At 36.7% G+C, this 14,532-nt stretch overlaps 1 protein-coding gene across 2 annotated transcripts in view; it reads right to left on the bottom strand.

Moving 5' to 3' along the window:
- Positions 1-585: 585 nt before the first annotated feature.
- The window catches only part of MAP2K7 (mitogen-activated protein kinase kinase 7), a 54,038-nt gene continuing 40,091 nt past the window's right edge, over positions 586-14,532 (bottom strand). For both annotated transcript variants that reach the window (XM_014065176.2, XM_014065175.2), the window contains 9 exons: positions 14,270-14,336; positions 13,702-13,815; positions 13,255-13,374; positions 13,049-13,156; positions 12,121-12,300; positions 11,649-11,729; positions 10,931-11,073; positions 10,039-10,084; positions 586-9,558 (listed from right to left, as the gene is read on the bottom strand). In XM_014065176.2, coding sequence (XP_013920651.1) covers positions 9,421-9,558; positions 10,039-10,084; positions 10,931-11,073; positions 11,649-11,729; positions 12,121-12,300; positions 13,049-13,156; positions 13,255-13,374; positions 13,702-13,815; positions 14,270-14,336 — 997 coding nt within the window. In that variant the 3' untranslated portion in view covers positions 586-9,420. The remainder of the gene's footprint in view (positions 9,559-10,038; positions 10,085-10,930; positions 11,074-11,648; positions 11,730-12,120; positions 12,301-13,048; positions 13,157-13,254; positions 13,375-13,701; positions 13,816-14,269; positions 14,337-14,532) is intronic.

Below are 14,532 nucleotides of genomic sequence, written 5' to 3' on the forward strand. Positions count from 1 at the left end.
ACACTCAAAAGTAATACAGAAAACAGGGTCAGAAGCCAGTTTCTTGTGATCAAAGCTCATGGCACATCATGGAGGCAGGTATCCCCACCTCAAGAGATACGTGGGATGCAATCTTTGCCAGGCTTTCTCCACGACAGGCTGCATTCTGTGGAACATCCTCCCACAGATGGTCCCTAACTATTGACATTTTGAAAACTAGTTACAGCAATGCAATTTTAGCAGATATTTAAGCCATGAGATTTTTTTATTAATTATTTAGGACCACTTTGTTCTATCCAGAGTCCTTGCTGAATAGTGTAAATACCATTAATGTGTAAATGAATAGTTGTTTTTTTTTCAATCCCAAGAACATGATGTTCTATTGCTTGCAGTACACTATCTTAATCCAGTATCTTCTAGATGTTATTACTATAAATCTCGTTTCCCAGGCACTATGGCAAATTATTAGGTTGACCAGGAATTAAGAGTCAGGGGTTGAAGTCCACTTCATGTGGTGAGCCTCAGATTCAAGTGGCTGACAGAAATATGATTTGGGGAATAACATCTTTGGAAACAAGAGATGAAACTTGTAAAATGAACACAGACTTTTAGGGAAAGAACATTTTATTTTGTTTTTAAGCTTCTATGAGGGTTTGTACAAACAGTAAAAAAAAGCTTTTCAAAAGTAATGAAGAATGTTCTTTACACTATTGTTGATGTATTTTTAAATCCCAAAGTTCCACTCAAATGGACCAGACTGACCTCACTACCTGGAGGCAGACAATACTTCAGGCAAATTTGTTTGGACTACTGTATAGATAGAACAAGGATGATGACTACTGTGTAAGAAAATTCTTGTTCTAAGACTTTGCACATGCCAAGTAATAAGACAATGGGATTCAGGACAGTGAGCCCAACCTGAGAAATGTCTAACAAACAAATAAGATGGAATAGGTGATCAGAACTGCCATACATAGCTTTACTGAACCTACAGGATGGTTCACTTATAACAGAGGGACACAAAATGGTGTTTTATCTGAAACTCCTCTTCAACAATCTTTTAAAATCTAAGACACAATTATTACTTAAATGAAAAACCAGTTTTCTGATATTTTTTTCAGTCTGTAGGAAAACCCATAAGCTCAACTAACCACACCAGCTGTTCAGTGGGCCCAAGGTCATGTGTGTGTTATCCAAGTCTTAGAAGAGCAAACCATAATTCAAGACTTCCTGTTTTTGCAGGTGAATTGTAATGTTCACTCTAAGAAGACTACATGCTTATTGCCCTGTGGAAATACTCTACATTTGATTGCTGCAGCCATCAGCCTTTTCAGGGCAAGCACCAATGTGGGATTTTTGTGCAATACTACAACAGGTAGCAATGTTTTTGAATGGCCCAAACCACATGAATTATTATGCAAGCACACAGATTTTGTAGAATTTATTTATCTCATGAGATTTTAACAGTTTGCAATTGAAACAAAAATTCAAAATCAATGGGTACCATTTAGGGAAGTTGTTGTCAATCCCACCATATTATAAAAACATCAAATTGTACAGTTGGCACTTGAGTTTTCATGTTTGTAATAATGCCCCTAGAAATATAGATTGCTAATGGGAAATTTCTTCAGCAAAGTCAAGAAGGCATATATGCAAAATTCCATGAAACATTAGATGGGAGTGAAGACTGCTGGCATATTCAAGTGGCGTGGTTGGGATAAGTCATAGATTCATGTGATTTAAGGAAATTATTGTTGACTTTTGGAAATGGTTTTCAGCCTTCATCACAGCCCAAATAAATAACTCTAGTACTTTCGTACAAGCACTGTTACCTTACTTTAAAAAAATGGTTTGTTCAACACCAATATGGAACTAGAATCAAACCATTAAAAAAGAAAATAAAAATAAAACATGAATGGAAAAATATATACTGTGGTGTTTGGTTTTGTTTTTAAAAAAAGCCCAAGAAGGATCGGTGGAAAAGGTGCTTCTTCAAAGTGATTTTAAAGTTTTGAGAGGAAATAGTTTCTCCAAACTTCTCTGAAGAATAACACAGAATCTACAACTAAGTATGTATTGTCAGAAATAATAATGGAAAACATCATTCCTAAAATAAAGACATGGGGAAATACTCTGCATCTCTGCCCCAATAAGTTTAGCTTCCATAACATTTTAAAGAATGTTTACCCTATAATATTTTAATGATTATTCTTTCATCTTTCTTAATCACCTTACCTTACCCATTAGCTTACAGTTATCACACATGTCTTTCTCTCTCCCACAAAACTATACAGATTTCTGTTTTTCTTTGTAATTTTTTTGAGCTAGGCTTTTGGGAGATCATCTGTACTAGGAATATATATATATATATTCTTAAAAGCTTTGTTGGTAACAATACACTGTATTTATTCTATTCTAGAAGTCTAAAAGCAAGTAGGCAAATATATTCAACATCAGCTTAAATTATGGGTGCAAAACAACATCCCCTGATTCAATATAGTTTGGTAATTCTACATAATTATGAGCATCCAATTTCCAATCTCCCAATACTGCCTATAAATAATTTCATCCATCTGTCAGCCAATCTTTTTAAAAGGTTTTCTACTTCCCTATCCTTTTGCTGAGGATCTGCTTTCTTTTGGATCCCTTCAACAGAGAGAAGATGGGACAGTGAACCCTAGGGGTTTCAAAGTTACATGATTCCAGAACCTGTCATGTCCGAGTACAGTTCAAATACTACAAGTCTGTTGAAAAAAGGATCAGTGCTGGGATTTATCAGAGCAAAATTCTAAAAACTGCAGTATATGTCCCATATTTCCACTTTGACAGTTAATTATTTAGTGAATGCTATCAATAAAAAATACATTTTCTGTACGAAGTGAAAGAAAGGGAAGTTTTAAAAAATAAATTAAAACAACACACAGTTCCCTGTGGGCAATAAATAAATGTGTACAAATGTAGCCTTAATTATTGGAAGTAACAACATAGCAAACGGTTGAACAAACAAAGCCAAACTGAAATCTTTTGACCTTCCTAAGAGTATAACATTGAGCAGGTGCCTTCAGTGGTGAAGTGTCCTCCAATACTTTTGTCATGTAGGTTCCAGCAGAAAAGGCCAGCAAAGAAGAAACACATACTCTCTGGGGAAATGTCCATTGACCATAATTTTTGTGCTGGCTGCACACTCAAGTTGCTCTGCTCTCAACACGTTCTATGAAACTTTGGATAAATCATGCCCTTTTAATGAAACGGTGGTAAAATGAAGACTTAGTTGCTACCAAAAACAAAAACGAACAAAATCAAACAGAAGGTGTTCAGACAATCCTGAATCAAGACAGGTGACCAAATTTACAAGGAATCCAAGTTAAAAATTGCTTGCTGTATAGGATAGATTACTTCTATTTACTTTAACATGCAAATTTATAATATATGATATATAGAGAATATAGTGAACTGCTAATGCCTAGAATATAACCATCTATCCAGCTAATCTCTGCCTTAACTTTGGCATGATTTTTTTTTTTACAGTTTTGTTTTAAAATCCCCATTTGAATTGCATGCATCACACGCTGCACACAGGTGCCCCTCCCAACCCCAATGTCCCCACACACTTTAAGAGCAGATGTCAGGCAGGCGATTGTAAACATTGAGCCACCCAGATTAAAAATAACATTAACAAAGATTTGTTCTAAATCAATACATTAAAAAAATAATTCTAAAAATGCAATAAAACTGCATTTTTCTCTTTTTCTTCTTCGTGTTTAAAATCATCCCATATTTTGAACAATTGAAAAAAGCCTTTAACACTTCCTAAACCTACTACTGCCCCAAGTCCTTCCCACCAAAGAATCTATATTTTAACTGCTTTGAGATGGAAGAAAGGATCCTTCCATGCTTGAAAGGTAGACAAACTCCTTGTAAGAGACTATTCTTGCTTTCTCTTGAAACCAAAAGGAGGAAGAAATATGCTTTACTAGAGGCCAACATTTTTAGGATAATCCGTGATATCTTGAAATTTCAAATCCAAAAGGGAACAGACCAATAAACCCATCCTAATTTCTTATGAGGAATAAAAAACAGCACCTTTCTTGTACAAAGATTTCTAATAAACTCCTTAAAACTTATTACAGTAAAAACTATCTTGAATTCTTGATAATATGCCTTTAAGAACTGAATCAATTCATTTCCCCACAATTCTCTATACTTCTTCCTTATATCTGAAAAAGGATATAGTTTGAATTTAAGAAAACTATTTTCTTGTGTAAAAACTTTAATCCTAATTGATGTTGCCTTTCATAACAGAAGAATTATTCTGTTCTAGAATTGTACAAAACAGCAACACCATCTTTCATCTATTATCCACTTACAAATACTTCAGTCCCATCTTGGGAAGGGAGTCTAATTCCCTAAAGGCTCTGCAATGACCAATTTTTTTTGCTGTGGAAAAGGAAGGATGACAAAATCATGAGATTGACTATACCCTTTTCTTTCCCTGCTTCCGTTCACATAATAAAAGAATCTCACTAGATACATTTTTAATCATTTTGGCTAATTATGACTTTCTAGAAGCAGTTGTTCTAGGCCTTGGAAGACTTGTGGCACTCAGTAGGAGTTGGAAACTGCGACCCTCTGAACTACAAATTCTACAGATCCCCTCTGGTCAAAGAGATGAAAACAGATGTAGCCCCAAAACATCTGGAAAGCTTCAGAGCGTTCATGTGGATTTTAAAGCCAAAGGATAGAGACTACAAACTCCCAGTAGAAAAGGTAAGCTGAACATAGTCAATGCTCTTAAAACTACTGATTGTTTTAAGCATTTTGCAAAAAAAAAAATATGGATCTTTTTTCTTAGCAATTCTATTCTATTAGCAATCACAAAAAGTGATGTAAGAAACAATCATCAGTAACTTAAATACTGTTACTTTAAAAAATGCAAATGACAGTATTTTTGGCAGGGAGGGAATAGAAGGCACTTATTCATAGGAATCTATAGGCCCCCATTTGTCCCAAGAAGCAGCAAATAAATACTATAAAATTCTTAAAAGAATTTGAAAGAAACATAAAAGTTTTTTTTTACAAAACCTAGTTCAAGAGCACAAACTCCGATTCATGATTAGACCTACTTTTGATCAAGAAGATGATCCAGTTATTTAACAACATCATTGCCCCGTAATTCATTCTTTGAGTAAGATTTCCAGGAGACTGGTTCAGCTTTAACCAATTCATGCTGGGAACTGCTTTTAAAACAGTTACAAATATCTGGAGTTTTAAAAACTTTGAAAGATTCTCTGTGGTCAGAATGCAGATTCACTGTTAGCTTCAGGGTGAAGATCCCCCGGAGGGGTGAAAATGCCAGCTGTCATATTATATATCACTTGTGCTCTACCAACTACTATGATTACTTTGCTTAAGTATAAATAATCTAGCAAGATGGAAAACAAGCAACAAAGCCAGAATGAGGTTACATGAAGTTGTTAGGACAAGGCTATTCAACTGCTTATATGACAATACTTCTGTTAACCATCCAGAGCCTTTCTGCTTAACTTTCTATATATTCCTTTATTCCAGCACACAGTTCTGTACATTCTTCTTTTTTTCTATGTAGCCAGTGCCACTGTCCACTTGCAATGCTGTTCTTCAACCTAGAATTGGAAACCCACTTTTCACTCCTATATATCTCTATGCTCTGAACCTTCTCCAACATTCTTAATCCAGTGTATCATATGCCCAAGCTTTAGTAGCTTTCCAATCTGCCATTTATTTTTCAAGATCAATTCCTCTAGTAAATGAGCAAAAATGCTGCACAACAGTAGCAGAAAAATCAGTGCTTGTCACTAAGATAAAAACTAAGTTTGATCTAATACACATGACATGAGAATTCTACTGCAACTGTCCTGATGCAGTTTCATTAATCAATTATCATGATTTTTACACTATACCTTTTAGCCAATAGACCTGGTGGAAACAGATGTCTAAGGGCTGTTTGTGTTCTGCACCTGTTTTATTCTTGCTTTTAAGCATTTCAGGCTTTGCTTGATTCTCAAATTTTGCCATAAAAATTACAAACTTTTATCATTACTTTCCAAAGTGGTTTTAGAAAACACACTTTATTCTTCTCCAACCTTCTTTATTAAGTTTATATGCCACCCTATCTTTTAATTCTTGGCAATTCACAATTAAAAATACAGTAAAATGACATTTTTCTAATATTCTGACAAATGTTCGTGTTTATATTTGTATCTTCATAGAATTAATAAATTTGAATCTGAAGACCTAAATGATTCCCAAGTGAAGCTTATTTATGTTTCCCACATTAACTGGGCCTCAAAGAAAATGGATGTTAATATTTGGTTGATAGTCATATAGAACATACCATGCATATTACTTAAACATGGAAAACCAAAATTAACTGTGACCAACAAATCTTGAAAACCAAAGACATATTTTATAAAATCAAGAATAAATACTGGGTCTAAATGTCCTCACTTATTTCACTGGTAGGCCAATTTAATTTATCTTAGCTTTCTATCCCTATTAGGTTTGATCTAGAGGGATTTTTTAAAAAAAGAATGATGTTTTTCTAATCAGGAGCCAATATTTGTTTCTGGATCTCCTGACTGATTTAACAGGATATATTTTGCCAAAATTATTATGACCCAATTTGGACATAGGATACATTTCCAAATTGGTTCAAGGTATCTTTCATAGAATGTTTTTGAATTGAAAGAGATTTTCAGAAGTTACCTTAGTGAGTAAAATAAAAAATTCACCACTGAAATGAATCTAAATAAACTTGTTAAAGGAATTCATCTTGAAAGCTAAGCATCTTTAAGTATCCCTAATGAGCTATTCCTCGTTTCTTTTCACACATCCTTCTTCTGGTTTCACCTACTGCATTTCTATAAAACCTTCTAATAAACATTCCTTATTGCCAACTTGTTTCTTAAGCCATAAATTCTCTTTCAGCTCACTGCCTTATTCTTGCTAGCTCTTCACCTCTCCCTTCCTTCCTTCACTTCCTATCTTCTCTCATATGTTTCCATATAACACATCCAAAACAGTATTCTTCCTTGCATAAATCCTATGCCTTGTAAGGTGTGTAAGTCAAATTGACTTTTTTCAATTTCTGAAAAATACCTTAATAGTCATAATTAAAGCTGGTGGAATATTAGTGTGCTATACAATGCAGTAACCATAAGCCAGTCATCTGAACAGAGGATCTACATCTTGTACAAACAATTCTCTTTCCTGAATGAAGACAAATATATGTGTCCCAGAGGCTCCGGCACTAGTCCAAAAGCTCTGAAGACAAAACCTCTGGTCCCGATGACTGATCCAAATTGGATCCTGCAATTCTGTTTTCCCTCCTACTTCTTTGACACTTTGCAAATGGTCAGGATTTATTTTGAAAAGCACTGCATTTGTATAACATATGCATATATTTTCCAGCAAGCTTTGTATGTTCATTTTCATTGAGAAAACCTCAGCAAGGCCCATCTGATTTCATTTCAACCTGTCTCTAACAACCAAGACCTCCACACGCCAAATTTGAACATATGGCTCTACTAAAGCTTCTTCTTCCTCCACTGGTTCTGCCCCTGGCTCCTTCAGTCCTTCCAATGCAATGGCTTCTTTCACAAAATGGTCAGGATGTAATGAATGTGGAACATATTATCTCAGGGTGATACCAGGCTGGATGTATCTGGAATAGCAATAATTAGCAATGCACTTTCTTTCCAGCACTACACAACTAAAGCCTGCTAATGAGGATAAAACTGTGTGGGGCCTTTTCTGGCCTCTCCTTTGCCACAATATCCAAGCTTTTGCTAGTAGGAGAAAGCAGGAAGAAGTCATCTTCTGGACAACATTTAGAGGTTCAAGTTGCATATCAGCCCCAGAACCTTGGAAAAGATACAAATTGGAACTGCCTGAAAATAACTTCCTGACTCACTTTCAAAACACTCGGGCCAACTTTTCATTTCCAAAGTTTCCGATGGCTCCGACTGCCTGCTAATTACAAAACAACATTAGTGACTGAGACACCTTGGTTCCTCTGGCATGCCTCCATCCACTTGTTAGTGTTGGCCCGTTTAAAAGGTGCCTTTGGATTTTAAACTACTGGAATCCTGTCTCTCCTTTCTTTTATCCTGTGGAAAGCGTTACAAAAGAAGCTCAATTGTGAAATAAAAGGGAATGGTACTTCCTCCATTTACTGCACCTCCTTGTTTAGGACCACATTTATGCTTGCAGATTGAGCATCCATACAGATGCTGCTGTTCAAAGTCTGTGATCTCACGGAGCAAACTGAGTTGCTCCTCAACTCAGTTGCTACTAGTTGAGACGCTAAACCAATCCGTCCCCAACAGATCAGAGGCAATAAATTAGTGGCTGTCAAATTTTGTGGGGTTTTTTTTTTTTTTGAAGAATCTCTTATGTTAGAGATAATTTGGGATGACTCTATTTTTAATGGCTTTATTGATGCCAGGATTATCTTTAAGTTCTGCTTTTCCTTTTCTTAAATACTGGAAGAAAATGAAGAAGCATTTATCCTAGCACCAAACATGCACTTTGGTAATAAAACACCAATGACAAAACTTTGTTCACACTCAAAAGAGGAACCCTGAGATCAAAAAGAACCAAAGAGGGAGAATTTTTTTTTACTTTAACTGAGTAACTCTTGGGCAAGAATCTAGCACACATTTCCTTTCCAGGGAAGAAACCCCACCCGCAAGCCCTAAGAACAAACAAAACCAAGACGACTGCAACTGCTAAGCTCAGCATTTAAAGCAGCAGCCAATTACTCTATCCCAGCCCCCATTTTTCTTTAGCAAATACAAATCCAAAAACACAGAGGAAAAAAAAAATCAAACAAATAAAGGACATGTAATAACGCAGAGACTGGTGAACCGGGGCAGCAGGCAGCCCACAGCACCAGAAGTCCAAACTTAATAAATAACTTGTAAAAAAAATATCTTTTCTATTTTCCTTTTTGTGTTTTGTGTCTGTTCACAGTGCGTGAGCAAGCGTCACTGTTGCATATCCTCAAGTCTCTGGTCAGAGTAGAGAGAGACTAGCAGGGAGCAACGCTGTCACTGGTGGCAACCCCGATGGCGGATGCTCAAATCCCAGAAACATACAAGCACAGGCTGAAGAAGTACTTTCTCATCCAAAGCGTTGTACATCTGGGCTGTCTGGTGCGGTGCCTGGAATGCCAAAGGCCCTGAAACTTAACCACATTCCAGGAAGACCAGACCTAGGACCCATCTCTTCCTGGCAATACTGAAGAAGACAAAATGGTCACGGGTGACTGAGCAGGTGAAGCAAATAATGCATGCCACTGGAGAGTTGTTCTAGTGAAGGCTGGTGCTTGTTGTGGTGCTCCCTCTTTTAAGATCTGGCAGCCAAGGACCCCTTCTCTGATACAGCAGCCACACTACATGGCTACCTGGTGAAGAAGGGCAGGTGATGCTGGCTGAGGATGCTGCTCGTGCGGGGTGACTCTGTCTTAGCCATGACATCTTTGAACCAGGATGCCACATCCACTTCCAGTGTCTCGTAACGCTTGATGAAGTTGTGTTCCTGTAAACAAGGAAACAGAATGTAGTTTTTTCCCCTTCTGTTCCTAAAAGCCTGGGAGAGCAACTCTAAATGGGACTTTGAAGGGGCAGGGAACCACCTTGGTACCATGTCCAAGAATTTTACAAGATACATCAACAAATTGCAGCTTCCTGCAATAACACCAGCAGAACTGCAAAAAACTGCACTATTCGGAACATCGTATATTTTAAGAAGGTACTTGGTTGATACCTAGAATGCTGGTAGCAAACCATATCAACCATTAGCACCAGTCACTGGTATTTGTGATGCATTTTTGAATGTTCAGTTGACTGAGTTTCATGTTTAATTAATAAAGTATAATAATAATAACAATGATACACACCCACACACACACAATTCTGCAACAAGTTCAAATTGTTTTAAGATTAAAGTTGACCGAGTGCCCACCCACCCCAGCTATTATATAACCATTCATATTCACACAAAGTGTTGTATACTCACAAGTAGCTTGTTGTACTTTGGTCTCTTTCTGTGATCTTTAGTAAGGCTAGAAGAATAAAAACACACATTCAAACCACATTTTCCAACTGAATTTTGCTTAACAATAGTTAAAGAGCACCAATATTTCTTATTTATATAAGTTATTCCCCTCTAAATTTGCTACTTAAGATAATTAAATCCATCATTATCCTGGCACAACTGAAGCCCAATTTCCACATCTACCCTCTAGTAGTTGTTTTCAGCTCAATGAAGGAGTCCCTTCTTATTCTGCAATTAGCCAAGACCCTGGCCGAGGGGAAAAAAGAGCAGGAGCCATGAACAGGTTGAGAAGAGAGAGCAGAAACTTGCGGAAAGGCCCAAAATTTGTGCAAAATGAGCTGGAAGGCTGAGATGAGATTTAATTTTATGGAACAATGATAAAGATGCTTGAGTTCACCTTTTCACAAAAGCACATCACCAGACTGACCAAATAAAACCGTGTCAGTGATTTATTGATTTATTATATATAATTAAGTTTGCCATATTCCAAACAATTCTTGGTGATGTACAACAAGCAAGAAACAATAAAAATTAACATAGATGTCCAGAAGAGAAAAACATGCATAATGACAAAAAAGAATCTACAGGGGCTCAAACACCACCCAACCACATGGCCTGGGAGCAGAGCCAGGTCTTCAAGGACTTTTAGAATATCACCAGGATGCGAATCATTCAGATCTCTGTGGGGTTACTATTCCAAAGGACAGTGCTATGACAGAGAATGTAAACTTCCTGGGTCCTGATAGGGCTGGAGTGGGCCCATTTTCTACATATTATTAATTCTAATCGTTGCCTCCAGAAATTATTGACTACTCACAGTAAGTTGTTTAAGTTTTTGAGACAATCTACTCACCAGTCTTTTACAAAGGACTGGAAATCCACGGAAAATCCCGTGTTATTTGGGAGAAGAGGAGGATCTTCCTGCAAAACCTTGGTGAGGACCTCAAAATCTGTTTTGCAGTTCTTGTAGGGAAACTGCCCTGTAGCTAACTCAACCTGAATTGGAATGTGATGTGAAAAGAAATGCCAAGTATTAAAAGTTAAAACAAGTTAGCAAAAATATCACCCTCTCTTGCAGTTTCATTTAATAGGATCAGTTTTAGTACACTATGTCATAAGGTATTTTAAAAAAAAAATCATTTGCTGTTTCACTGGGATATCGTATATCGTCTTCACATGACGACTAAGGCCTCTCCTCTATCCAACTGGCTGAAATCCCACAATATCACTGAATCTCATAATACTATCACAACCATCCTAAGTCACAAAAGTGTTATGTAATGTTAGTCTTAAGTTCAGCTTTCTTCTAAGATACTTTTAACTTCGCTTTTGCATTCTTTATTTTAGAAAGAGAAAATAAAGCACTCTAAAAACTGCTACCATCTACTAAATAATAATAACTGCGCACGTCAAAAAATTATTTAAGCATGTTGAGAATCTAGCAAGGCTTAATTAAAGAGCTTTGGCATCTAAATGGGCTACAGAGAAGATCTTTGAGGAATGTGGGCAGCCTGCAAGCTATCGATTGCCCATTTGCCATATCAAAAAACAGTCAAGAGTGTTCAACTTACCAGGGAAATGCCCAGGCTCCACACATCTGCACGGATATCATAATCGGGTTTTGAGGGATCAGGAGGATCTATTCTTTCAGGCTAAGAACAATAAAAAAGCCATTAAAACAACTGATTGCATATTTCTCACCTGCACTTAGGAAATAACCCTCAATTATAGAAACAAAATAAACACTGAAACTACAATTGCATAATAGTACAGTACATTTTCAAAATCTTAGGCCATATTCTAATGGCAACTCTATATAGATATCCTGTGAATCACACACCAGATGTGTGATTCTGATTCCAAAGGGACATCCTCAGGCAGAGATATACTGATATAATCTAAACGGGCCTGGCCCAGAATACTGTTGGAAAAAAAAGCCCATTAAGAATTGATATGGCAAACAAATTGGGCACATTGTATTAAGATTACAAAATTACAGCAAGATCTCTGAAGATATTTCCTAAACACTTCTCTAATTCTTACCGCCATATATGCTGCACAACCAGCACTCCGGGTTTTGGCTTTTGAATCTACCAGCCTCCCACTGATCCCAAAGTCACACAACTTGATTTGCCCCCTGTCATCCAACAAAATATTGGAAGGCTTCACATCTCTATGAATGACACCATGCTTCTCTTTCAAATAATAGAGGGCTTTCACAATCTAGGGAGAAGAAAAAGAATCAAAAATCAGTGCCGAAGAAATGACTCACTGTAAGAAAAGTAATGTTTGCATTTGTTTAGGATTAGCAAAACTCAATATCTATGAAGATATTTGCTATTTGGAAAGCAAAGGTTAGTCACTCACTTGGAAGATTATGTCATTATGTAGAATACAGTGTTTCCCTTTCATAACTTAATACACTGAAATTTATTATAGCATAATCTTTTATCCAGATACATCACAAAACAAATGTCAAAGTTATTATTAAAAAGAGGTGTGATACATATGTGAAACTGTACCTTTAGTATTTCTCCTTGGTAGGAGAGATGAACAATCTCCGTACACTGATTTTATTCAGTTTTATTCTGATTAAATAATCTCATTCAAATTGACAACTGTAGCCTGAACATTGAAGCTGACTTAATTGTCGTAAACCAGTTTTTTCCCCCTCAATGTTAGGTTGACTTTTTAAGTTGTCAACTTCCATATTGCCACTCATTAATTGGCACTTCCTCTAAGCTGCTCATAGAGCCTTCATGGGGTGCGTGGGTGTCCCCGGACATGCACACATGCGCCAAGGAATATTTTAAATTCCAAAGGAAAATGTATCAGGATCATTAGGAGGCACAAAACAGTTTTAACAATATTAAAATCTAGAGACCTGTAAATATTTTTCCCCAAATCCCTGCACTTATGTTTACAAGCAGCATACATTTTAATTTTTTTACCAGAGGTTATCGACACTCACCGCCACAGTCATCTTTCCCAAGATCCTCTCAGGGATGGGTCCTTGAATGCGTTTCTTCAGCTTCTCTGCACATGTGCCCATTAGCTCCATGGCTATAAAAACATCCGTCTAGGGACAAAAAAGGGGAGAAATGAAGGGAGATATTGATCAAGTTAATCATATTGCATTTTTAAAATGGGGTAGACGGAAGCACTGGGTTCACTTACATTTGTGATGAAAGTCCCAAAGCACTGAACAATATAGGGACAGTCATGACTCTTCAGCACCACATCCAGATCCATTAGGATACGTTTGTTCTCTTCTTTGTTACCAGAACGACGCATTTGCTAAGGAGAGGAAAAAAGGATGGGGCACACCTGAGCATGGAGGGTAGATAAAACTTTTTTTTTTAAAAAAAAAGATGTGCTGTAAATGCCATCCCTCATGGTGAGCGCTTCTGTTATTTATCCAATGATCATCACCATTTTCTATCTAAAAACGATGTTTATTGTAAATCTCTTCAACCTATCTCTCCTTTCTCAAAAATAAACAAATCATACAAGCTATATTCAAAGTGAGTAAATTCCTGCCATTTCAATCCTGACCTCTTATTCTTTTAAGAGTTTTGTGTTCCAAGAGTTTTGAGTTTCCAAACTCAAGTGTATCTACCTCACCTTCACAGCTATAATGTGTCCTGTCTTCTTGAAGCGCATTTTCCACACTTGTCCACACGTCCCACTACCAATCTCACCAAGGTTTTCTAGGTCATGGATTTCAGCTTGATATCTCTGTGAGAAATGAGGACATATAACTTAGACACAAGCAAGTATTAATATAGGGAAGATTGAAAAAGAAAAGACTGTTTTATGGCAACTTTTAGTGCAGTCAACTGTTATGTTGTCCAGGCACAAAGTATTTTAATCTACTGTATCTCTTATCTCTTCCTATAAAATATCCTTTATAAAGCCACATTAACTTGCCGATCCAAAGTGGAAATTCACAGCAAAACTTTGAAATGCCTGTCTGAAAGCTAAATATTAACTTGATAAATATAACTTGCATGAAAACAAAAAGAATAAGATGGGCAGCCACAAATCCTATATCCAAGAATGCAGGTTGTGTCACATAAGATCAGACTATGAAGTTCCTTATCACGATTTTCCAACCCCAAATGTGATCAGCTTTAATCAGTTACTGGGCTGGAATACTTTGTCTAGAGCAGGGTAGATGAATTCAACCTACCTGACCTCCAATGGTCAAATAACCGGTTTGCTTCATGATCTCCTGCAGTTTTTGATCAATCTCTATGCTAGGAAGGGAAAGAAAGAAAAGCTAAAGAGCTTATGGCAGCTTGTATCCTTGACATGGGACTTATCAACACACACTCTCTGCAGGAACAAATACTACAAAGAAGACTATACAAAGTCCTAATATGAAGCTCCCATGCTCAGCAACAGTATCTGAATAATTATGTAAAGAAGGAAAATTCTATAAAAAATCAGAAG

Source organism: Thamnophis sirtalis, unplaced genomic scaffold (assembly GCF_051295495.1).
Source record: "Thamnophis sirtalis isolate CommonGarterSnake01/CBP01778 unplaced genomic scaffold, rThaSir2_p1.2 scaffold_3, whole genome shotgun sequence".
NCBI classification, from domain to species: Eukaryota; Metazoa; Chordata; class Lepidosauria; order Squamata; family Natricidae; genus Thamnophis; species Thamnophis sirtalis.